We start from the raw sequence: 23,602 nt of genomic DNA on the forward strand, positions 1-23,602 counted from the left end.
GTTTTTCGTAGTAATTTTTTCTTTGTTTTGTTTTTCTTTTTTCTTCTTACTTTTTTTTTTTTTTCGTTTGTGTGTGTGTGACAGCCTTTAAAATGTCTAAACATTGATGCCACAACTTTTGGGTCCTCTATTTTTGTTATTGTTGTTTTCCATGTACTGTCTCTACCCTTCTCTTTCTGTTCCTTATTTCTTTCGTTCCTCCGTCTCCTTCCCTAGAGTTGTATTCGTGCGTGCGGGTGTAATACATAAAAATATAAATACCACGTGTGTACGTGTGCACATCTATGCTGTTCAGGATCCAATACATACCACAAATACAAATAGAAATACAAATTTATCATGTAAAATGCATAGAAGGTGTGTGTGTATATATATATCACCCTAAATGAAAAAAATGGGCCTCTATTACTATATATATATATATATATCCTTCCGTTTTTCTTCACTGGTTTTCCCCTTTTTTCCCCTTCTTGGGTCGGGTGGATTCGGCCGGGGCCCTTGTCTCGACGTCATTGGCGTTCAAAGGGAAAAAAGCAACAACAAAAACAAGCAAGCAGTGCACTGCACGCGATTTTGCTCTCCCTTCGTACTCGTGCCCTCTGTGTTTCGCCCCCACTACACACACACACACTCCCCAGCGTGGAAGCCCCACAACTTTTTGCTTGTGTCACGCCCTCAGTTCTCCCAGCAACGTCGATCACCCGTCCTCCATGCAAACGCCGGATCGACCCTCCACACATGTCCCTTACCCATCGAAAAAAAAAAATGCAACACCGGCAAACCAAACAGGAAAGGAAGAAACGGGGGAAAGTTAAGGGCCTCGGATGCCCAAATGTCCCAGTCCCTCGCCGTTTCGCCTCCATTACACACCAGTGTGCGTGAGTTTCTTGGCAACACCCTTGATCTTCTTTCGGCCTTTGGTTGGTTTTGCCTTTCCAGACGCCGCAGCCAATTTCCTTTCGGCCTCTGTATGTGCCTTCACCGTCGCCTTCACAATCGCCTTTCTCTTCGCTTGTACCTTGGCACTCAGCTTCGGAAGAGCCTTCGCAACCTCCTTCTCGACATCTAGCGGTTTGGATACATCGTAGAGCTGCGAAAGGGCGCCGAATCGCTTGCGGTAATTAAGCTTCATCACCTTGTGGTAGTTTTCTCGCACAAATTTGGCAAACTTCCCTTTGCGCCTTCCCCTTGCTAAGCTTGCGGCCTCTTCTCGTTGCTTCCGCGTCTGCTTCGGGAGCGAAGGGTGACGCGCCGCGCGCTGCTTCAAATCTCGCCGCTGATTCTGCGAAAGTTCCTTGTACATCTTGGAGAGGATACGGCCACGTTTCGAGATGGCGCACCCCTTCAGCGCTGGATTGCTCTTCTGATCCATCAGGAAGAGAGTGAAAGGGCTCACGCCCCGCAAAAGCAGTGAGACGCGAAGCATCCCTTTACTACTGCCCCCCACAAGCCCGTGCGTGAGCCTTGATCTACATAAAACGATAAGCAAAAAATACCCCAGTTCCCCAGTGAAAAGAAAAACCACATACACGCACAAAGGGTAAAAGGGATAAACAAAAAAAAAAGTGTGTGAAAAGCAGAGAAATTCCAACGTTGCACAGGCAAAGATGCAATGAAAAGTAAATAAAAATAATAACAGTCTATTCATATACATATATTAAATGATGGCTAGTAGGATGTGGCGATGGCAAACATTTGGTCATCGTCCCCACAGAAGCAAACAAACAGATTAAAACAAAAGAACAAAAGATCGTTAAACAAGAATAACGAATATGCTTTTTTTTTTCCTCTTCGGTTCTTCTTCACCTCTTCAGTGTTTGTTAGTTTGCACGGAACCGAAATTGCCAACCAGGAGACGTAATTCGTTATGAAGACGCCCGGCATCCCGTAACGCGCAGTGTGCGTGGGAATCAAGCATTGCATCTTGAGAAATCGTCTGTTCCATCGCGCTATGGTACCAACACGCCGTAGCATCATCAGCATTAGTCCCGCCGTCTCCACCACCCCGAGAGAGAACTTCGGTTACGGTTTCAATGTCAAAGCAATAGATTTCTTGAAGAGACGGTATGGGAAACTCACTCCCCTCCATCGCAGAGGCTGCCCCAAACACCCAGCGCAGCGCGTGAACGTCCATAGTAGAACCCTGGTTTACAAAAAAGACACGCTCACTGACTACAAAAGGAGCAAGTACCCTCGCTACTTCTATGTAATCGCGGCGGAGAAAGCTCGCATTACGAAAGGGTATGAAATGGCTTCCCTTCAGGTATCCACAGCTCAAAGCACAGGCAGTAGCTTGATCTGTAACTCTACCAGGATGAAGAAAGCAGTGAAAACTTTGAAACTCATGTTCGGTGCCAAGAGGAATCAGCGCCATCTCCAACGGAAGCGGAATTCCACCTGGAAGCACAACTGCGGCTTCCACATCGAGGGCGACAAAAATGGCCTTTAGTGGGCCTCCAACCGTCTCAATGAGACGTGCAAGCTCTGCGGCATCTCGCATACGTTTGGTAAGCGCACGGTTAGGGCGCTGAGTCAGAGCCCTTTCAGGCAGCGTCAAGCCACCCTTTCTCCCCGTACGCCGCTCCCTACAGAACATCATCCGATCATCGTCCGTCGCAAAACGGTTATCTGGATACAGAATTTGTAACTTCTCGACAATGGCTGGATCCACCGAGAGAAGTAATGCCCAACCAGTGGGCTCAGCGTTAATGTATCCCACATAAAAATCTATTCCAGGATACTCCTCGATGTGTTTCTTACGCAGTTCCGCTCGATTCATAGTGGGTTCAACGGCAATAAGCAGGCACTTGCCAGGATGAGCATCGATGAATCTCGTGGCGGCTGACGAATTCATTGTCAGACCCTCTGTGCCAATATATCCTTTGCATGAGGATACTGATGCTGATGGCAGTGGTGATAACGACGATAAGGCGTGTTGACCAACATAACTCCCGTCCACTGTCACAGTATTTTCCCCGTCACACGTCCCCTCGAGCACATCAGTCAAATCCGGCTCCTCGCAGGAATTCTGCATGTAGAGATCTGGAAAGGTCCGTCGAAAAGGACCCTCAAGGTCCTCAAAGACGTGAAAGAATGCCCTCGCATGATTGTACACCTCCTGCTCATGAGTGTCCATGACAGCTTCGGTAAAAATCTCCTGCGCATCCACGCTGTCCTCATCAGAGATGGTCTCCAGTACACTCTGAACTCCAGCATCAGTGTCGCTTTCAGAGTACAACATCACTGCTTGCCTTCCTTGTGCCTGAGGTCGCCAAGAAAAGAGCTGCAATAAGTATATATATACAAACACTTTCTTGTGTTTGCGTTTGATTTTGTTTTAAAGGACATGCAAATAAAACCCACTCTCGTTCCCACCTGCACTGCCACCAGAAAAGATTGTTAAAAAGGCGTCAGTCTCACTAAGCAGGCACTACGGGACAGTTTGATCACTCAAAAAAATTACAAAGTAAAACCCAAACGGCCTAATGTTTCTCATCCACTTCATGGTTCTTTTTCCCCCCCGCCCTCCAGCATTGCCGCCACAGCCAGTAGCTTCTCTGTCTGCTTCTTCTGGGTGTTTATCTTCTCTTCAAGAAGCATTACCTTTGCATGTTCCTTATCACGTTCCGCCTTGCTCTTCTCGGCTCTTGATATCATTTGTTGTCTATCACTCTCCAATGCGTAGATTCGCCGCAGCTGACGTTCCTTCTCACTCTTGGCACTTTCAAAAGATCCCCGCGCCTTCAACAGACGTTTTTGAATATCCTCCAGGTACGTCAGCCACCCATTCACCTTCTCCTGTAGTTGCGCATGCTCCTTGTGGGCTGCTTCCAGTCCCTCAATTTCCTCTGCCAACTCCTTCTCAAGCTGTGGCTTACGAGCCACATCCGCATCCCGCTTGGACTCAATCTTTGCGTACTCCGTCTCGCGGGCCTGCATAATCTCTCTATACTTGTCCTCTCCTGTAGAGTGATACTTGGCATAAATTTCCAGTTGCTCCTTCAGGGAGGTGTTCTCATGTTGTGACTTCGCTTCCAGCTGCATCACCTCTTCCGAGTAAGCATTCACAGTATCAATGGCAACACGAAGGCTCTCTGAAAGCTTCTCCCTCTCCTTCTCATCTTCCTTCCGTGCCTGCTCATATTTTTGCTCCTCCGCCCGATTAAGTTCCTCCAGTGTTGAGCGCACGGACTCCACCTTCTGAAGCTGCTCCTGCATCCGTGCTAACCGTTCTTGCAAGGAAACCCTGTGCTCCTCCCTCTCACGCAGAAGAGCTCTCTCCCGCTCCACCTCCTCATCACGTTGACGCAACTTCACCAGCTGCAACACCAGTCGCTCTGAAACTGGGGTCATCGCATACGTTTTACTCCTTTCCAGACCCGTCCCTTGTCCTTGCACTTTACCACTCTAAGTGTGTGTGTGTGTGTGTGTGTGTGTGTGAGTGAGTGAATGTTACCCACCCACAATTAAATGAGAGTGTGAAATACAAGGGAATAAAAGAAATGGTGATGCAGACAAGGAGGTAAAGCAGCCCCATGGGGTGGGCCCCCTCCTGCGCGCCTGCACCTGCCAGCCAAATCTGGGCAAGCGCCACACACGACCCCAACCGCTGCAGGGGACTGAGAGGTGGTTCCCCAACAAACTCCAATACACAACTGTCATAGAGCCAATAACACAAGTCAAAGTTAAACCCAAAAACTAAAATAAAATAAAAATTCTCTCTTGAAAAGCCTTCAACAAGCAAGAAACAGCTGCATATACATATAGTTATAACGACGTGAACACGCGCACAAAAACGCCTCAACACCATTCTGAGGAACATTTTTATTCGTTTAACTTTGCATTACAATTTCACTGGCACAGTAAACACAAGAAAAATACTTAATCGATCATAACGCAAAGAAATACGCCGAACACAAGCAGCACAAGGTCAAAAATAAAACAAAAAAATATCATGAAATTAAAATGCATCCACTCCTACGCTTCTCTTCCTCTTAATCACTTACCCTCTCTCGTTCCCTCACTCTCTATCAGTTATTTGGGTGCGTACGCACACACATACCTGCAGAGATGCTCGTGTGTGTTAGTTTTACTCCCTTGATAAACTACATAACTTTGGTTCTGAGACACACTGCCTTGTTTGGACTCATTTCATACGGACAAACAGCCCAAAACTACGTGTTTGCAGGGAAATATCTTTCCGTCTCGGGGCTCCTTTCCGCGGGTGACCTTATTTGGCTTTGTTATGAGTATCTCTCTCTCTCTCTCTCTCTCTATCTCTCTCTCTCCTCCTGGCCATTTCACAGAGGTAGAGTCACAAGACGTCATCACCCCATTTTTATCCATCAATGGTAGAAAAGCCTCATTGCACGGAATGAAGTGTTTTGTATCAATCGCATACGTGTACAAAGAGACGATTAGCGTTATGCCCAAGAAGAATCAGGTGATTTGCAACAAATTATGCGCGGCGTCAGAGGCCCCTTGACAAAAAGGCTGGAGCGAGGGAGCCACACAATCTAAAACAGTGGCACAACTGCCTAGTTGACCGTCAAGAGTATCAAAGGCGGACCTTGTCTCCACTAACCCGTTGATGGCGTAGAACGCCCCATTGACCACCTTGCCAATATCACTGAGCCAAGCGTCTTTGCCGCATGTCGCAGAACACGCCTGTAAATTGTAGCTTGTCCTGGGTTGTAGAACACATGTATATCCTTTTAGCTGGGCCGCCGCCATGGATGATGCAGGGCCCGTTATCTGGGGTGCTGTGTAAAGCGGCGTCCTTACCCACGACATTACACTTCCGCCTCAGTGACACCGCTGCACACCATGCGAGATGGGCAGGCAAAGGCCTTTGTTTTGTACCACGCTCACGGTGGTCGTCATGGCTCCATCGTAGCAGTATGGCTGCACTTCCTCACAAATCAATTGTGGAAGCTTCCAAAAAAAAAAAAAATTCTTGAAGACGGCAGTGTGGACGTCAAAGACAGTGCCACTGCACTTAGTAACCGTCTTTAGAACGTTTGTGCGGCGCCCCGTAAATTCCGTAAACTCAAAACAACTTTTTCTGACGAGGAATGAAGAAGCGGAGTATATGCCATCAAAACCCAATGCCACCACCGTAAGTAAGTGCCATAATCGAGACGGACATGAATGCTCCGCGGCGACAGTTGCACAAGGCACAGAATATCCCCACAAACAAGACTCCCAGCGGGACGCAAAATAAAACGCACGGCGCCCATAAACATTTGGCGATGGCGTCGAATAGGCTGACAACTGTCACATTAAGCATGCTAGCAAGAGCCTTGGAGCGCTTAGAGGCCGCCGCACGAAGGCCCTCATCCGCTTTTTAACTGAGCAGGGTAATATTCAACCTCTTCTAAAAACTCCACATTCCGAGTCTCAACGTTTTGGAATGACAATTTGCGACATGGGGTCAATTTCCCTCGTCTGCGAGAGCAATCAATGCTGAGAAACACACACCCACACGCAGGCCATCACACAAAAGCAAAAAGACTCCCACGCTCAACAAGACAGGACGGACAAGAACTTCCTTGGTGTAATTTGCCGCGTAACCCCTCAGCGGGCACCAAAGGTTTGGGTATTGTTTACGGCCTCCACAACTATCAGAGAGGTTTTTGCCAATCAGGCATAAAATCACAACAAGCCCAACGACACCACCCACGACAAACCTCGCAATGGCAAAAACTAACACCGTGGTCTGATAGTTGTCTAGGTTACATTCACTCCACTCCTCTGCACTCGGGCGGAAATTCAGCAGACGCCATCTTGCAAAAGGGTACTGCAGCATTGGCATAGCCGCCGCCTCCACCAGAGTGAAGCAGAGCAGTGATACAACCAGCACAGCTACCGTCACGCAAATGATTGCTAAACAAAAAGCTTCAACCAACCAACCAAACAAGATATATATATATATATATATGTATAGAAAAGGAAACTCCAAAGATGGACAGTGAAAAGGTGACGCATATGTGTGCGAAGGGACAAACGCACAGTTATGTTCTTTTCCTCGTCGTTTTCGTTGTGGCTAGTAGTGACACTACAAGCCCCAATATCACCTGCAACTCGAAGCTCAGCGTGTTACCAATGGAGCAAATAGTTAGGATGCACAACAAAGAAAAAATGCTTGTTATGGTACACACCGGTATATATTTCGTTTCGGCTGCTTCTGTTACTTGGAGGAAGCGACGCCACCTCGTTGGGCATTCGAGGCGGATCGGGGCAAGCTCAAAGCAAAGCAACACAAGGGCGTACGCGTGACCCTCGTGGCTAATCGCCCGCCATTTCATTCGCCTCAGAAGACCACCAAGTAGAAATTAACATAAAATAGTGCAGCTCAGAAAACTCAAGCAACAACAAAAAGAATATAACAACAAGTAAACATGGTTTTCCCTGCATCCCCGGTGCGGTAACTAAGAAGCAAAGAAAAAAAAAAACACATGACACACAAACATATTTAAAAAAAAAAAAGAATGAAGTCAAAATTCGTTTTCATGCAATAGACGGGCTCTCTTTGTGAAACAACGGAGTGGCAGCCTTTAAGGGGAAGGGGCCTCGCGACCGCCAAACCACTCCGCGTCGAAGGCAGTAGTTGTGTGAGGATGATATCAACCTCAGGGAGTTGGGGTACGGTGACATAAACAACGAAAACAATAACTGCCCTCCCGTCACCCTCCAACGCGGCATCGTTGGAAACTGATTAGCAAATAATAATAATAATAAACATGCGGCATGAACAAATCGTTCTTCTATTATTTTTTTTTTAGCCCCAACTAGTCATACCTACACACACCTACACCCCCGTTGTGCAAAACTCTACAAAAGGAAAATATGAGTAATTACACCCAAGAAATGTTATGTCAACAGAAGTTCATTCTTCCCTCAAATCTGAAATAAACTTACTAAAAGTCCTCTCATCACGATACGATATTTCATTTATGGGAAGGTATACAAGCTTTTTTGGGTTTACGGTGGAATCAAACATGTACAAAACGACATCTCCTCCGTACATGTCGTACACATCACGGGTAACCCTACGTAGCATATTCTCACAGACACCACATGGAAACAACGGATTGGGATCCGTTTCGGCTCTCCGGTTTTCGCCGTGGACGAAAATCTCTCGTATGGCGCTGGTTGGAAGTCCCATTGATGCAAGTTTGCCCAACGCATTCTGCTCAGAACACCGTGATCCGCTGGGTGTACTAAGTTCATAGTTTACTGCTATCACATAGGACCTGTTGCAGGTGCACCATGCATTTCTTGGATACTTCTGCCATTTTTGGCCTTCAGAACTCAAGGCTGGGTATCTCGCACGCTGACCAGCGTCAGCCTTGCAGTGGCACTCATCAGGGTCAATATATGTTATTAACGACGTCACCACAGGCCTATTCGGGTCCTTTTTTCGCCAACTAGCATGCGCATGTGTTTGACGAAATGACATGATGATGGGGCACACGCTTGAAATAAAGGAGCCTTCAGGCTCCTTTATTAGATCCACAATGTTACAGTTCCGGCCGGGCTCAAATCGAACACGGATTTGCTCACATGCGGCCTGAACCTTCACGGGTAAAACTAATGAATAGAACTCCTTGGACGAAAGCCTGATCAGTGACAAGACAGTCGTCAAACAGGGTAGCAATGACACTGGTGTGGGAATATCCGGAAAAGTGGCAAGCACCTCTCGCAGCTGGTGCTGTGTCTGAATATCGCGAACGAGGGCAATGTTCAACCACTGAAGGAGCCAACAAGGGTCACTTCTAGCCACAATGGCGTCAAAAGCATTGTTACTCAACTGTTGTACATCACCTACCGTACGCAGCCCCAATTCATCTAATTGGGACAAAAAAAGGAACAAACGAGGCTGTGCCTTGAGGAGGTTCTTTAACGGCCATGATGCCAGCATTGGTGTTCTCTCCTCCATTTTAATATCAGCATGAATAAAAAGGCACCGTGAACCGTGTCGGCATCGTTCATTGTGGCGGCATACAACAGGCTGTGCAGCTTCAATAACACCCTCGTGAATAAGACCAGCCACAAATAAAAACCCAGCTGTGGGTATTATCTGCTCCGACTTGAGACAATGCACATAAGAACCGCTAGATACATAAAATTCTTTCAAGTCAAAAACGCTCAGCTCCAGCCGCCACACGGAGCTGTTCAAAAGATGGGCATTGTGGCAATTGCACGCTTTCCCATTAAGGCTTCTCGCACACAGCATAAAACAATAATGCACCTTTCCAAGCATCTGCTTCAGCCGCGGCGGTGCTACATCCTCCTTCTTGCAAAGAAAAAAACGGAGCTGTTTCTGTATAATTCCTTCTACATTATTTCCTGTCGATGATACACGGTGTACGTCGAGGTTTCGTTGGGTAGCCGGAAGCTCACCAGATCGGTGAGGGGATGGAGGAAATTCCTCCCGCAGTGGCGTACCTGACCGCACAGTCTGTGGTACAGCAAACGAAGAGTTCAAAGATTCCGCGAGACCCAGGCCACCCTCTTCTTCCAGCGCCAACACGACGTACTGCATGGTCTTTTTGGCCTCTCTGGGTGGCAAGTACGCCTTGTAGAAGCTAATAGAATTCCATATGTTCCATCCCGTAGACATCATCTACGCAACAGGCCGTAGCAAGAAAAATGTATGTATGCGTGTAATTCAGAGGGAAAGAGTCGGTGTCGACCGAGTCCTCCTTTTTTTTTTTTTAAAAAAAAAACTAGTGGCTTGAGATAAATAGCGACGTGCACTCTTTTTCCTCTCGCCCATGACCCTCAAAAAAAAAAAAAATACGATGGAAAAGAACGTCAAATTTCTCGTTTAACCTCCCCCGCAGCCAGCTAAATGGCTTGCCACGTGATGTACTCCCCGTGGCTGGGGTCAAAGAAACAGCAGAGCCATGCAAGCGTATAACAGATGAAGGGGAAGGGCACAACACTTCGGTCGTGTGCACCGCTCCTTCTCACTCTCTCATCAAGGAACAAAAACGATAACAACAGTAAACGCAAACACAGAGAGAGAAAAAAAAAAAAAGAAGCAATTAAAAAACCATCCAACAAAAAAAAAAGGCAGAAAGATGCGGCGATAGCAACTACCACAATAATGACAATAATGAAACAAACAGAAAGACATCACAACTGATCAATGCCGCTGCGGTTTATTACTCATACGAGAAGCGACGTGCGGCCGCACAGAGAGGTTTTCCAAACAAATACTTTTTTCACTACACGGCGCATCCCCTGGGAAAAGCTCCTGTTTTTCCTCTTTGTCAACATAAATTTCCTCTAAATTGGCATCGGGATCGATGCGCATGTCGTGCACGTTGCGCCTCAGTTCAGGAAAACGACGTGGCCACCACACATACCACCCGGATCCAATGCCCATAAGTGCAGGGACAAAAAAAGGTCGAACCACAAAGGTATCAAGCAATACTGCCACACTGCACACCACGGCGAACTGCGAGAGCATCATAACCGAAGAAAATACCATCGAGCCAATCGTCAGAAACATGATGATACCTGCAAACGAAATGATGGAGCCTGTCTTCCACACCGCCTTTGCCACAGCCGCCTCGTCGGTGTAGCCCTTCTTCTTGAACTCAATGATGCGTGTCATAAGGAACACGTCGTAGTCCAGGGAAAGTGCGCAAAGGAATAAAAATGTCAATAGGGGTATTAAAAAACAATAATATTCCACATGCTCCAGCCCACGCCAAACCGGATGAAGCCACTTATATTGAAATACGATGACACCCACCCCATACGAAACACCAACGGTGTAGACGACTGTGAAAATGAGTCGAAACGGCAGAAACACAGAGCGAAAAACGAGGAACATAATGATGAAAATACCCCCAAACACCACGCCAATCTGGATTGAAAAAAATTCCATTGACTTGCTCATAATGGCCCATGAAGCACTACTCGCTCCAAAAATTCCAAAGCTGAACAACACATTATTGGCAGCATGCTCCCTCAAAATATCCATTATTGTATTGAGGTATTTCTTTGCAGAGGCTCCAAAAGGGTTTTTGGGTGGTATAAGAAAAAAGTAAGCCGCCTTTCCCTCAAGCACAGACACTGTTTGATTAACAAGATACTGATAATTGGGTTCCAACTTATAAAGACAAAAAGATTCCCATGCCTTCAGCCAAACAACCTCCCCGCTCGCTGGATCCAAGACCATGTTGGGCGAGATGATCGACGAATAAGATTGCCCCGTACGTGTAAGAATTGCCTCAATGACAGATCGCATTACATTCGTCATTTCGTCCGTCTTCCAAAATGAAACGTCGTACACGCCACGCACCGAAAAAAGTATGTAAAACGGAATAGCCAATCCTCCACCAATATCACGCTGGATCCGTTTCAGCACCTCCCCGTGCGGGCTTCCCCTTGGGATTTGCGTGAAAACGTCAAAGTCCACTTGCAGCTGCGCTGCAAAATAAAAAAAAGGCGCGCCAAAGGCAAGAACGGCCGCTATTGCAACCCACGGGTGCCGAAAAGAGTATCGACTAAGACCAAACCAGTACGATGACATTTGCCGCTGATACTCAAGGTTCTCATGATCTGAGCACGTCTGCTCTTCTTCGGGGAGCAACTGGCCTTGCATGGCAGCAATTGGTTGAGACGCGTTGCCGAGGGAATCAGCATGTGGCGGGTAAGAGTGGCAAGGCCACACAAAGAAGCAAAAACGCAGTTTATGCCAAAGTTCTGTCCATGTGGGGGGATGTCCAAAAAAGTCACAAAAAACCAATAGGAGTGCAGGCTGCAAGGTGAGGCTGACAAAAACGGCGCAGACAACCGTGATGCACATTGTCAGCCCCACCGTGGAAAGAAATGTGACGGGCATAAACGATAAACTTCCGACAGAGATGGCAACCGCTAACCCCGAGACAAAAATATTGTCAAAAGATAATATTGCAGTATTTTTCACCACAACCCACTCCACTCGCGGGCTTCGTCCAAGCAGAATCTCTTGCAGCCGAACCTGTTCCCGAAAACGCGTGAGAATGAACAAAGAATAATCAATTGAGAGAGCTGCAACCACACCGACTGTTAACTCTGGAGCAAAAGATGACACTTCCAGTAGAAGTGAAACTGGGTACATAATTCCAAACGCTATCGACACTGTGCAGGAAAATGCCAAAAATGGAACCAATAGCAACCGCACCGAGCCCAAGCAGTAACTTAACACCAAGAATGCCATCGGAAGAGAAATAACATCCACGTGAAGCAAATCCCCCAGAATACCAGCTGCAGCATCGTCTGAGACCAACTGTGTGCTGGTATATTCCTGAGTAAAAGTTGCGGTATGCTCATTACACCACGCATCGATAACGGAACTGACAACTCGCATAACAACGTCACTCTTCACAGAAGGTGCTAAATTGAGCGTCAACAAAGATGACTGATTGTGATCTCCGCCAATGAAGAAGTCACGCATTGGACTAAACTCCGGGACAGCAAAGTAGCCAAGTATGTTGTTCACCTTGCCGAAGATGGGACTACTCTCGTTTCGTAGCTGTTGCAAAAGATAGTTGCAAAGAAGTTCAAAGTTTGGGTCCCCCAAAATACTCCGTGATAGATTCCTGGCCGTTAACAACAGATACAAAGGGTTTATTGGCAACTGATGTGGGAAATAAATCGTTGCCGTCTGTACGGCATCGTGGACAATGGTATTCTTCGGGGCAGCAAACGTCAATCTTGTGTTGTGAACAAAGATCCGTGCAAAATACACCGTTGCGACAAAAAGCAAACAGTACAGTACTACTACCAATACGGCCAGTTTCTTTTCCTTAATCATACTTGCAGTCTTGGTGTGACAGAGCGGATGTGTGTTGGCGCCTTTCCTTTCGTCGACGTTTCTCTTCTCTCACCCTTCCTATTGTTTTGGGACAAGACTCCTCTTATTGGAGTGTCTAATTGATTTGTCTGCTGATTTGCCTTCTTAGTTGCGTGCTCACCGCAAGAAAAACAACAACAACAACGACAGTGAAACAGTCAACGGTCGCGCGGGTTCGCAAAAAACTGCACCCCACCACACACCAGAGAACAAGGCTGCCCAGTGAAGCAAACCGTTTGACACATGGAAAAATAAAGAAAACAAGAAAAAAAGAAATGAGTGCAGCGTACGAGTCACTCACGCAGATGCGCGTGTGCTCCCGCCACCTTCCCCACAAGGTCGGGGTCGTCAAAGCACGGATCGAGCGCAAACGGCCGCACCTCGTCATTATTATCCCGCAGCACGTCAAAATCCGTCACCGAGAGAAAAACATTACATCGGGGTGCAGCTGAGGAAAACTCCTGCAACGTGGCGTCCACCACGAGCCCTGGCAGCTCAATCTCAATGTCACTCAAACTACTATCATCCTCGCCTTCGTTATCGCCCTCTGAACGCAGCACCCCTTGTTCAGTCCCAACTTCACCTGCGTCAGGAACAATCTCCTCAACAGAGAAAAGGAGTTTATGCATCATCCTCCCTTCTGTAGGCATCGCTTCACCGGGTGATGTCGCCTTCACTGGTCGCTGTGTGGCCTTCTTCTCCACCAGCGGTGGCATGGATGCTGCACCATCCTCCTCACGCTCCCCAACAAAAAAATTGTCGAAGTCCGGCAAAAGGCCCACAAGACCGCGATTCAGAAAATCAGTCATTGCGGATGTTTTGAGGGCAGCAGACTCATCCAGTTCCATCTCTTCCAATTCCACATCATACGTATGTGTCAGCGACGCACACGGTTTCCTTGTCATCACACCCCAAAAGTCTTTGTCACTATCACCACCAGTCTCACAACCATCCTTACGGTTGTTCCCAACTGTGGTATTCCTCTCATTGTCATTCTGTGCCTCCACACGAAGGGCCTGAGCTACCGCCGTAAACATCTCTGCGTCACCATGCAACTCCAGCGCGGTGTTACCCGAGCTGTCATGTTGCGATTCTCCCAAAACTAGAAAAGCGCGTTCCGCTGTCGAGAGCTCCACAAAGCCGCGAAGGAATGATTCCATATTCTCTTCCACTGAATAACAAAAGGCGCGAAGCATGTGTGCTGCTCCGTGCTCCACCATCATGCACACCGGCTCACAGAAGCACCACCACAGCAAACGCTAAGAGTAGCAGTACAGCAAGCAAAAGAGAAGAAAAAAGTCGTTGGGTTGCCCAAGTTTGTGGGCGCTGCAGCCCCCTTTGCTGCAGGCTAGGGGCAGGTGCAAATGCATATGTATCCAAAAAAAAAAAAAGTCATGGTGTCTGATAGCGGCTGCAAGACGGGGCAAGAGAGGAAGAACGGAAAGGGAAAAAGACAACGGGGTACATTACCGGGATGCTCTCAAATACTCCGCTCTTTTCCGCCTCAAAAAAAAAAAAATTGTATACAAATTCGGAAACAGACAGACAGAAACAACAGGTAAAACTATACCCGCGTCCCTCTCCAAACACATACGCAGCAACACATCAAAGTGTCACCACATATATATACATATATAGATAAGAGTTCAATCTACCTCGCTTCGGTTTTTATTACTTGTGGCTTCCCTTCATGTTCAATAGACGACAACCAGTAACGTACAAGAGCCGGGCAACCCCGGCCCAAAGGCAAACCGATAGAGAGAGTCACGTATATACATAGATCATCCAGAAAAAGTAGCATACCTTGCCGTCATCCAGCAACTTGTTGTACTTTTAAGGATGAGTAGACGCGACAGTCCTCCCACACCCTCCTCATTACCCCAGTCACCTACTCTCGCCTCTTTTACAACGATGGGCAAGGAATACCTATTCCCCCTCTGATACTTCACCCAATTTCCAGCGTTTGTTCTGCTGTTGCTTAACCTGTGAAGTCCCCCATCGTTTCAAGAGAAGCAAAACATGGAAAAATAAACAAGGTAACAAGTCTAGAACCGCCCAGGCAACACAGAGCTCTGTTGTAGCAGGTGCCCTACAATCACCGCATTCTCCCTTTACTCCCCACTGCGCTCATACCACAAGCCTGTCAGACACTATTTCTTCTTCCGCATTCCGTCACCACCTCCCCAACAGGTGTAGAAACTCTAAAAAAAAAAAACGCCACATGTACAAAACTAAACTACGGAAAAAAAAAAGACAGCTCTGATAACCGTCACGCTCTCACGTAGTTGGGGTTTTGTGGCCGCTTTTACCCTTCCCTGGAGCGCCAATTTTCCTCCCCACCCCCCTCTCTCACCTTACAAATACCAAAAACTCAACCACGACGTCACAAAGAAGGAAAAACCAAACAAAAAAGAAGAGCCCCATTTGCAATCGTCCTTTACTGCAATATGCAACTGTGTATCTGTTCTCTTTGCATAGGCACGTAAGATCATGCCACACAAAGTGAAGAAAGATACTATACATCTTTCGCTTGTTGGAAATCCACCTTCTCTTACTTTCTTGTGTCTGTGTTTTTCTTTTTTATCACTTGTTTTTTTCTCATGCTACAGTTTTCTTTTGACATCCTGTTACACTGTTTTTGTTGTTGTCCTTTTTTTTCTTTTGTTTTTCCCGGAAAAAGAGAAAATGAAATTTTTTAAAAAGCGGTACTTTATTGTGTGTTTTTCTTTGTTTTTATCCTCCTTGCCTTCACTGTTGTACTTGCAACTTTGCCTTCAGTATATGGACATAGATGAGCATGAATGGGTGAGTTTATTTGCGTAAGTGCATAAATGTGCCCTCTACCGACCCCACCACTCCTTCTCTGTGGGATACGTAATTGAAGTCTTTCCTCCACTGCAGCCCGAATTATTCCCTGAGGGGGAGGTAGAATTAACGTTGTCTCATTGCCTCACAGAATGGATGCTTGGCGTGAAGTAGGCACTGGATGTGGGTGAGGAAGACATCAAGGTCCCTATGCGGTCGTCTTCGTCAACGTATTCGTCATCATAGTCTTCTTCGTCTTCCCCTTCTTCCTCCTCCTCGTCATAGTCGCTGAAAGTGCTACCAACGTGGGCCACGTCCGTTTTGGGGTCATGCAACTCATGGTGAACGGCCCCTACAGGTGGTCGCCCTATCGACTTGCCACCTCCCCTGGTAGAGGTGCGACTTCCGGTGTATGGCCTGGCGTCCTCGTCAGGTGGGGCAGAGACACCGTACGGCGTTCTTGCAGCTTCGCCCTCGGTGTGTTTGGGGACGACGTGTGCCTCTGCGGCACTGTCAAAATCATCGTAGTCATCGCTGGTTTCATCCCCCTTTGCACGGAAGACCAATGACGAGCTGGCATCATCGTCGTCAATTGCGTCCCAGTCCGCGTCAACAGCGCCGGCGTCGAGGTTGCGAAGCAGCGTCGGGCCACCTTGACTTCCCATCATCATATCCGTCGGGGTCCACTTCAAGTTGTTGAGCCGCTCCTCACGCTCGCTGATGGCATTTTTGCGAAGAAGGTAGACGGCGGTGAAAACCATGGCAAGCAACATATATACCAGCGCTACGTACACAGGTAAAAGCGCTAACGGCATCCGCACCTCCTCTCTCCCGCGTGTGATGCGCACGGCAACAAAATACAGTGAAACCAGTAACATTCCATTAAAGAAAAATGACCCCAACGTGTCAAACGCGACCCCCATAACTGTTTTGACGCCAATAGTTCGCTTCACCATGCTGCGCATAAAGGCTTCCAGCACACGGAGTCCAGCGCGAAGGCAGAAAGGGATAAACGTGGCATACCAACTAATTTGAATCCTCTGATCGATGCGGCGGCCAAGCATAACCCACTGTGCGACGGAAACACCCAGATACAACCATCCCATGAGAAAGAAACCGTTGTACAAGAAACGATTGGGATTATTCAAGCCGATTTCCATCTGCAACCGCACATAACGGGGCCAGCGCCAGACCAAGGAAGACAAATAGTAGACCCCATCGGCTATAATAAGGAAAACAAAATAGGCTGTAAATTTTCTGGATACGCTCGTCGGACCATTCCTGACTTCCGTTGCAACCAAGAAACAAAAAATGGCGTAACACACCGCGGCGATAAAATTTCCAACGGCCGGAATTCGTTCTACAAAGCGCATGCCTTCCTCCCACGGAGGCCTCCAGAACAAGCTTACAATGAGAGCGAGGGCCGTAATAATTACCACCATAATGACAAAGACGAACAGTGGGGCAATAACGGCCAGCCATGAGCAAGACGTGTGATCATCCACTCGGAGCCCCAAAAAAAGGAAGAAGAGGAGCAGCATGATAAAGGCGACCAACATAGATCCACAATAAAAACAAACTGTCCCTTTGGAGCCAATTAAATGCATAAGAGGCCCCCAACTCCCGCTGTGTATGAAGCCTACTGCATCCTCACCAAGGGCATCGTAAAGACTTTTGCGGTCTACGTCGGAAAGGACAAGATAGGCCTGATAAAAATGATGACGCAAAGTGACCTTCCGAAAGGTCCACTGTACTTGTTTTGCCGTTACAGGTTGTTCTAACTCCAATAGATGATAAAGCCTCCAATTGTCTCGGTTTTTTGGCTCGTTGTCGCAGCCCATTGCGCGTCGTCCGTTCCCTCACGCCGCACACGCAAAAGCAGACACCAACAGTCAAACGGTTGAAATGATGTAATGATCCCTAGAACGTCTACAAGAGGAAAAGAGGACGTATTATCCTTTATTTTCCCTTTTCGTTCCTCCTTCTTGCTCTTCCCTTATTCGTTGCGATATCGCTCCACTCAAACTTTTTGTTGGTCCTGTTTATTTTGTCGTTGAGTATGCAATGTATTGAGGCCCACAAACAACCACCACTTCCAGAAAAGAAAAACAACAACAACCAGAGAAAGAAAATAACACACAAACTCACAAGAAGCCTCTCAAACACACCCCAAAAAAAAGAATCAACTGACAAAGCCCGGAGTCTCGCGGAAAAATATGACGATATAACTCCTCTTCAGCAGAAAAAAGTTCATCAAAAGTAAATAAAAAAAAGGCCAAACAGAAGTAAAAATGAAACAAAGTAAAAAAAAAGGCGCTCCGACTATAAGGAGGCGAGGAGGCGTCTCTATTCTAATGGTGTTGGTGCCAAGAAACCGCGTTAGCTCAGAAATAGCATAAAACGTGCAGTCGACACTTGTAGAAGTAGTTCCCCTTCATCTTGTGCTGTCGTTCTTCCTTTCTCTACAAGAGGGATGGAGAATTGTTTTTTTATTTTTTTTTACCCCACATATACGTTCATATGCTCCTTTATTTGTTTCGCTTCACTTTTCTTTTTCCACTCAACTTCAGTATATATATATATATATTATATGGCTTATTCTCATATTTTTCCCCCACCCCGCGCTCATCTACGCATTGGCAACGGTGGTCGCCCGGGGCCAGCGGAGCTCCTGCTCGCTGACCGCGGAACATATTGCGGCTGGTAGGGTCTTTGCTCAGAGGACTTCGCAAACGACTTCGTTGGAAGCGGACTTACCGCTCTATTACGAGATGCAATGGAACACACTGACTCGTCCCGGCTAAAAGCACTATTCACAGAACATGTCCGAGACACCTGAGCCGACGTCCGTTTCTCTCGCCATTCCAACCATTCGTCCATAAGCGACGGGGGCATATGTGGACGTGCACCACCTCGGGAATGCAGTAAATCAGCACGCCGCCCACGACCATTTGGTGTGCCATTAAGCAACTTCCCGTACCTTCGTAGATCCGTGTAACTTCCATTTGTAGATGCGGACCGCTCCCATGGGACGTGATCCCTCGCATAGGTGTTATCAGTGCCCCAGTCGGAAAGAGGTACATCATCTTTTCGGTCCAAGCTTGTGTACAAAGAGGCAGGAACACGCAGGGGCGTGGTGTCTCGCTCGCCGCTTCGCGAATCCCCACAATCTTCCATTGTCGTCGCGGTGCGACCACGATGGCTCGAAGACGTTACCGGCAATTCTGATCCTTGCATTGTTTGCCGTGTGGCAGAAGAAGAGCGCAAGTTACGAGACCCAATTTGATCCAAGAAGGCCTGTATTCGTTTGACGCTATCTGCACCTCGGCTCTGTCCTGCTTGCTCCACACCACCCGCTTCCACAGCACCAGCATTATTCTCCTGCGAATCATTGTGTGCCGTGAAACAAGATGTATTGGTAGTAGCATCCCTGGAGCCTCCACCACGCTGTTGTGGCTGACGTTGTAATGAAATGGTTGCCTCATTTGAAGTATCCTCGTAGGCTTGTTGTACTGCACTTTTCCAGTGACTTTCGCGTACATTGGGATCCAAATACCCTTTCTGTACGTAATCTTTTGCCGAGTTACAACGCCGATAGACAGTCAAATCTGCATTCTCCACACAACTTGATAAAACAGGAACCCCTTCCTGATTGCATGAAATCGTCTTAAGAGGTTCAGGCTTTTGCTCTGCCTTCTCCTGAAACTTCATTGTCCCATCGGTTGAGTGCGATGATGCCCCTCTAGCTTCCAATGATGACTCAAGATTTGGCACGATGAATGCATTTTTTTTCCTTTCCTTCGTTCCCGGCCCCTTGGCTGCCTCAACACGACGCACAGCTAGCTCCAAGGAGAGGGCCTGCTGTGTCGGGTAGTAACGGAAGGGAATGGAGTACTCCTTCCAAACTCCAGGAGGCACACGGAACTTTGCAGGATCCAGCGAAAAGCCCGCCACTTGTCTGTCATCCTCCCATAGGGAAAAACGAAGCTTGTGAGCTCTCTCAGGCATACCAATAACTCCTACACGGTGAGCGTATTTAAGCTTTATTGGACTTCGACATTCAATAGATGGTGTACTCGAGGAGAACCCACCGTATCGAATCTTTAAGTAATAGCTCCCTCCCAAGAGCAATGGGGCTGGATTGTTGAGGCTAATTGACTCATTCTTGACAATAATCTGCTCAATATCCATTTCCATATACGCAGATCCTTGTGTGTTGGACCGCTGTGCCACAGATACATCCTTTGCAGTGACCGCATTTTCCACGCTGTCATGACGATCAGGAAAAGTTTCAGTGGAGTTATGCTGAGTCACTGTAGCACTCGGTGAAGACTGAGGTACGTACTCTTTTTTGTGCACTTGAATCTGACTTGGGAAAACATTCTCACTTCCATTGTCACCATGGCGGTGGTTGTGACGGTGGTGGGTGGCCGCACTCGGTTTACTATCTGGAGATAGTGCAAACTTATCGACCGATGCTGCACCTTGCCTGTCACTTAGATCATTGCCTGTCGCAGGCACACCACCCGTTTCACCGTCTGTTTCCCATGCCTCTAGTGCAAAGAGAAGCTTGCCAACCACCTGGTTGGCGGCATCGCGCAACTTGATGGCGTAATTCTTCGCCGCCTTCCCAACGTACGGCAGGGGGTCCAAGGTTCCCTTCGCCACGACTGGAGCGAGTCCGCCACTGTAGCTGAGGGGCTTCATATGGAAGGCGATGACGTCTTTGTTGGTATCGACACCAAGGCTCCCTGTGGCATTGCTGAAGCTCAGAGTCATGTCTGACCCCAATGCCTTGAAGAAGGTCGCTGAAGTCGAGCCGCTTGGCTCAATAGGCGCTGTCGTGCGCAACCGGGGAACCCGACACCAGCAACACACAAAACCAGACGTTTCCGGAATGCAGTGACCCTCGGCATCCGGTGCAAAGATTCCAGTAAACGACGTCACATCGCACACTATGCGATAGAGCGTGAATTTGAGTGAAATCATTGACATATGGGCAGCTTAACCCGAAGATGATGCGTCACGCAAGAGCCTCGTCCCCACCACTTTCTCTAACTCTTTTCTCTAACTCCACTAGAACGATTTGCAGTCACTGCTACTTTTGCCCAGCGCCACAGTGTATGGAGGAGCTGTCTTCGCAGTTGTAGCTTGCGAAGCTGAACAAAACCGAAGGCCTGTAAAAGATTAAAACAAAAAAAAAAAGGGAGTTGACAAGGATGAAAAAAAAAAAACAAGTGCAGCTGAACATAACCACAAATAACTAAAGAGACAAAGAGAAGGAACACGAACAAAGCGCGTGTTTTTGTCGTCCTTGTCGCTATTCTTGAATCCTCTCCCTTGAAGGAGTTCATTTGGCCTTGGCCTCAGGAGTTGGATGTTGAAGGTGTGGTGAGAGACCTGGTGCTGCCCGCCCTGCGCATGCCTTCTGAGGACGGCTCGTAGCCTGAGTCGCGCGACTGCCGTCTGCACTCATGCATGTACGGCCCACTCGAGGTCGACAGCGGCAAACAAGGGTTATCCACCGTCAAAAAATCCTTCACGCTCTCAGCCCTTCCACAATGAGATACATTCTCCTCCTCTGCAGGGCGCTCCTGGGAGTGTATCAAGGTCTCATCCAGGAGTGCAGTGTGCTGCTCCTGCCGCTGCTGGCGCCGTAGTTGATGTAACCCACTCGACTTTGCTCGGGAGACGTTGTCTCGGCACGCGTCTTCTGACGTCACGTCACGCAGAGTCTGCAGAGAGTTCTTCATAGACTCACCAAAAGCACTCGGTTTCCCCCATATCGCCGCGTTATGACGCAGTTCTGCACCGAGCTGCTCCGCCTCTCTCAACCGTACGCCGAATGCAGCCCTTTCCTCCTCTAATTGCTGCCTCACAGCTGCATAGTCGCTTTCTGCAACCTCCAATGTTTTACGTTTTGCCTCTAGTTCCGCCTCTACGCGGGACAAGCGATCGTAGACATCAAAGACAGCATTAAGTGCATTGTTGCAATTGCACCGCTGCGTATCGAGCGCCCCAATCTCTTGCTCCATGCTCGTCCTGAAGCATCTCTGTCGGGCTCGTCCTTCGGAATGAGCAACCCGCAATGGGTGTAGCTGCAACAACAAGCCCTCCATAACTTGTGTCATGCACTCAACACCACTCCGAACCTCCTCAGAATTCGAGGAGATCCCGTTCGAAGTCAGGCACCGAGAAAGTTCACGCCTCACATCCTGACTCCATGCCTGGTAAACAGACTCTGCCCCCTGCTGCATGGTAGCCACCTTCACACGGCCTTCCTGCAAGCCAGCAGCCATGGAGCTTATACATTGCTCCAGAGGAGCCACAGCCGCCTTGAATCGTTGCCACTGGGTTCCAATTTGTTCACCGAGTTGGCGTGTATTTCGCTCACACTCTTGCAACACCAACGCCTTCTCCCGCAGAGGAAACGTTTCACCCCTAAAGGAGGATGAAACACTAGTAACCTCGTGTATATCAAACAACACCGACTGTCGCAACTGCTCCAGCTGAGCTTCCAAAAAGTTCAATTTGTTTTCAACTGATTTGTATGCAATGGATCCAGCCTCATCTATCTGTTCCTCCTCCGCACACTGGCGCTGACGACGGACCGCGGCCTCTCTCTCCGCAGTGTAAAGTCGGGCATGATGCGCGAGCTCGGCGGCGCATTGGTGTACAATACGTTTTAGCTCTTCACTTTGTTTATTTTCCATGGTATTCAAGTCCTCTCTAAAACGCTTTATCATCTCGTCAATCGCGCGCTGAGTGCCCTGATGTGTCTCCACTATAACGGTCCTCTGCCGTTCCGCAAAGCTCTGCGTTGACGCAGTGAGGCGATTGTCAAGAGCCGTGCGAAACTTTGTCGCTGCGTGCGCCAATGCCGAATCAAATCCAGCTCGGTGCTTCAAACGTCTTTCCTCCTGAAAGCGGTGAAATTTTTCCTTCATATTCTTTTGAAACAATTGCCACTCATCCCATCTTCGTTGTCTATCATTAGAGAGAATGTCTAGACGCTGTTGAGCGGATTCCACTATTGTCTCTCGGATGCTTCCAACGAGACACGGCTTAACTCGCACGCAGATGCTGTTGCTCATCTCATGCACAGACTTCTTCAGCTTCTCTTGCAGCTGGGTAAGGACTCTCTCGTACGGTTCTGTTGTGTCGATGCTCCCATCCATAGCGCTATGCCTCTCCTGTGTGGCACGCAGGGATGCCGCTTGTTCTTCTAAAAGTGTCTTTAAACGTTTGACGTCACTCTCGCATAGGCTTTGAAGAGCATTCGCAGCATTAACAAGGTCTTGCTGATGGCAAGACCTCAGCCCTCCCTGTACCCACTTCCGCCACAGTTGCAATGACTCCTCCAGCTCCAACTGAATCACAGCTGCGCGCCCAACCTCTTCCTGCTTCTCACAGACGTTGCTTTCTAGACGCCTTAACTCTTGGCACAAGTCGTCTTCGCCTCCCTCCAATAACTTAATGCGAGCTTCACAGGAAACCAAATCCCTTTGAGTTCCTTGTAAATCATTCCGCAAGGACTCATGACGGCCCAAAAGCGAGACTGGGGAAGGAGCAACGTGGGTCGGCGCTGCTGCTGCTGTTGTTGCTGTTGCTGTTGATGTTGTGGGTGATGCGGTAACGTACGATGCCGCCGCAGGAGCATGCTGTTCATCTTCAAAATCAAGAAAAGAGAGCGCGTCACTAACGGTAGGGACAGAAAACGGAGCGGGTGTCGTTGCAGGTCCGCCAGCTGCTGGGACAACACTTTCTGTAAAGAGCCAATCAGGTTCCCTGCCGGACGGTGCAATGGGCGGTGGTGGTTGGTGGACGGCGGGTGGCGGGGCCTGCCCTTTTCGTCGACCTGCCACTGGAATCATCTACGCAACGCCTACGTGGCAGTGAGAGTTACACAAGTGAGCGCAATAATAATAACAGCAATAAAGA

The 23,602-nt window shown here is 48.2% G+C and overlaps 11 protein-coding genes across 11 annotated transcripts, besides 14 other annotated features; all 11 read right to left on the reverse strand.

The window, feature by feature from the left end:
• Positions 1-14: 14 nt before the first annotated feature.
• Positions 15-64: a microsatellite.
• A 103-nt stretch (positions 65-167) lies between these two features.
• Positions 168-198: a microsatellite.
• Positions 199-300: 102 nt separating this feature from the next.
• Positions 301-334: a microsatellite.
• A 75-nt stretch (positions 335-409) lies between these two features.
• Positions 410-428: a microsatellite.
• Positions 429-862: 434 nt separating this feature from the next.
• On the reverse strand, positions 863-1,426 carry TraAM80_04440 (kinetoplast DNA-associated protein; the record flags this gene model as incomplete). The annotated part of the gene is made up of 1 exon (XM_029381367.1): positions 863-1,426. One exon carries the CDS (start codon positions 1,424-1,426, stop codon positions 863-865), a length of 564 nt encoding a protein of 187 aa, XP_029238725.1.
• Positions 1,427-1,810: 384 nt separating this feature from the next.
• Positions 1,811-3,241, reverse strand: TraAM80_04441 (uncharacterized protein; the record flags this gene model as incomplete). Its single annotated transcript, XM_029381368.1, has 1 exon — positions 1,811-3,241. The coding sequence occupies one exon, from the start codon at positions 3,239-3,241 to the stop codon at positions 1,811-1,813; it is 1,431 nt and encodes a 476-aa protein (XP_029238726.1).
• Positions 3,242-3,501: 260 nt separating this feature from the next.
• TraAM80_04442 (uncharacterized protein) lies at positions 3,502-4,353 on the reverse strand (the record flags this gene model as incomplete). The annotated part of the gene is made up of 1 exon (XM_029381369.1): positions 3,502-4,353. The coding sequence occupies one exon, from the start codon at positions 4,351-4,353 to the stop codon at positions 3,502-3,504; it is 852 nt and encodes a 283-aa protein (XP_029238727.1).
• Positions 4,354-4,411: 58 nt separating this feature from the next.
• Positions 4,412-4,440: a microsatellite.
• Positions 4,441-5,252: 812 nt separating this feature from the next.
• Positions 5,253-5,288: a microsatellite.
• Positions 5,289-5,439: 151 nt separating this feature from the next.
• On the reverse strand, positions 5,440-5,793 carry TraAM80_04443 (uncharacterized protein; the record flags this gene model as incomplete). The annotated part of the gene is made up of 1 exon (XM_029381370.1): positions 5,440-5,793. One exon carries the CDS (start codon positions 5,791-5,793, stop codon positions 5,440-5,442), a length of 354 nt encoding a protein of 117 aa, XP_029238728.1.
• A 640-nt stretch (positions 5,794-6,433) lies between these two features.
• Positions 6,434-6,814, reverse strand: TraAM80_04444 (uncharacterized protein; the record flags this gene model as incomplete). The annotated part of the gene is made up of 1 exon (XM_029381371.1): positions 6,434-6,814. One exon carries the CDS (start codon positions 6,812-6,814, stop codon positions 6,434-6,436), a length of 381 nt encoding a protein of 126 aa, XP_029238729.1.
• A 106-nt stretch (positions 6,815-6,920) lies between these two features.
• Positions 6,921-6,945: a microsatellite.
• Positions 6,946-7,439: 494 nt separating this feature from the next.
• Positions 7,440-7,491: a sequence feature (GA-rich).
• Positions 7,492-7,723: 232 nt separating this feature from the next.
• Positions 7,724-7,740: a microsatellite.
• A 148-nt stretch (positions 7,741-7,888) lies between these two features.
• On the reverse strand, positions 7,889-9,625 carry TraAM80_04445 (uncharacterized protein; the record flags this gene model as incomplete). Its single annotated transcript, XM_029381372.1, has 1 exon — positions 7,889-9,625. The coding sequence occupies one exon, from the start codon at positions 9,623-9,625 to the stop codon at positions 7,889-7,891; it is 1,737 nt and encodes a 578-aa protein (XP_029238730.1).
• A 407-nt stretch (positions 9,626-10,032) lies between these two features.
• Positions 10,033-10,079: a sequence feature (A-rich).
• Positions 10,080-10,153: 74 nt separating this feature from the next.
• On the reverse strand, positions 10,154-12,817 carry TraAM80_04446 (MmpL efflux pump; the record flags this gene model as incomplete). The annotated part of the gene is made up of 1 exon (XM_029381373.1): positions 10,154-12,817. The coding sequence occupies one exon, from the start codon at positions 12,815-12,817 to the stop codon at positions 10,154-10,156; it is 2,664 nt and encodes an 887-aa protein (XP_029238731.1).
• A 162-nt stretch (positions 12,818-12,979) lies between these two features.
• Positions 12,980-13,005: a microsatellite.
• Positions 13,006-13,103: 98 nt separating this feature from the next.
• Positions 13,104-13,132: a sequence feature (A-rich).
• A 17-nt stretch (positions 13,133-13,149) lies between these two features.
• Positions 13,150-14,076, reverse strand: TraAM80_04447 (uncharacterized protein; the record flags this gene model as incomplete). The annotated part of the gene is made up of 1 exon (XM_029381374.1): positions 13,150-14,076. One exon carries the CDS (start codon positions 14,074-14,076, stop codon positions 13,150-13,152), a length of 927 nt encoding a protein of 308 aa, XP_029238732.1.
• A 1,413-nt stretch (positions 14,077-15,489) lies between these two features.
• Positions 15,490-15,525: a microsatellite.
• A 273-nt stretch (positions 15,526-15,798) lies between these two features.
• On the reverse strand, positions 15,799-17,502 carry TraAM80_04448 (uncharacterized protein; the record flags this gene model as incomplete). Its single annotated transcript, XM_029381375.1, has 1 exon — positions 15,799-17,502. The coding sequence occupies one exon, from the start codon at positions 17,500-17,502 to the stop codon at positions 15,799-15,801; it is 1,704 nt and encodes a 567-aa protein (XP_029238733.1).
• Positions 17,503-18,231: 729 nt separating this feature from the next.
• Positions 18,232-18,253: a microsatellite.
• Positions 18,254-18,286: 33 nt separating this feature from the next.
• TraAM80_04449 (uncharacterized protein) lies at positions 18,287-20,656 on the reverse strand (the record flags this gene model as incomplete). The annotated part of the gene is made up of 1 exon (XM_029381376.1): positions 18,287-20,656. One exon carries the CDS (start codon positions 20,654-20,656, stop codon positions 18,287-18,289), a length of 2,370 nt encoding a protein of 789 aa, XP_029238734.1.
• A 371-nt stretch (positions 20,657-21,027) lies between these two features.
• TraAM80_04450 (uncharacterized protein) lies at positions 21,028-23,535 on the reverse strand (the record flags this gene model as incomplete). The annotated part of the gene is made up of 1 exon (XM_029381377.1): positions 21,028-23,535. One exon carries the CDS (start codon positions 23,533-23,535, stop codon positions 21,028-21,030), a length of 2,508 nt encoding a protein of 835 aa, XP_029238735.1.
• Positions 23,536-23,602: the final 67 nt, after the last annotated feature.

This window comes from Trypanosoma rangeli (genome assembly GCF_003719475.1).
Source record: "Trypanosoma rangeli strain AM80 chromosome Unknown Tra_15.4_contig_00130, whole genome shotgun sequence".
Taxonomy (NCBI): Eukaryota; Euglenozoa; class Kinetoplastea; order Trypanosomatida; family Trypanosomatidae; genus Trypanosoma; species Trypanosoma rangeli.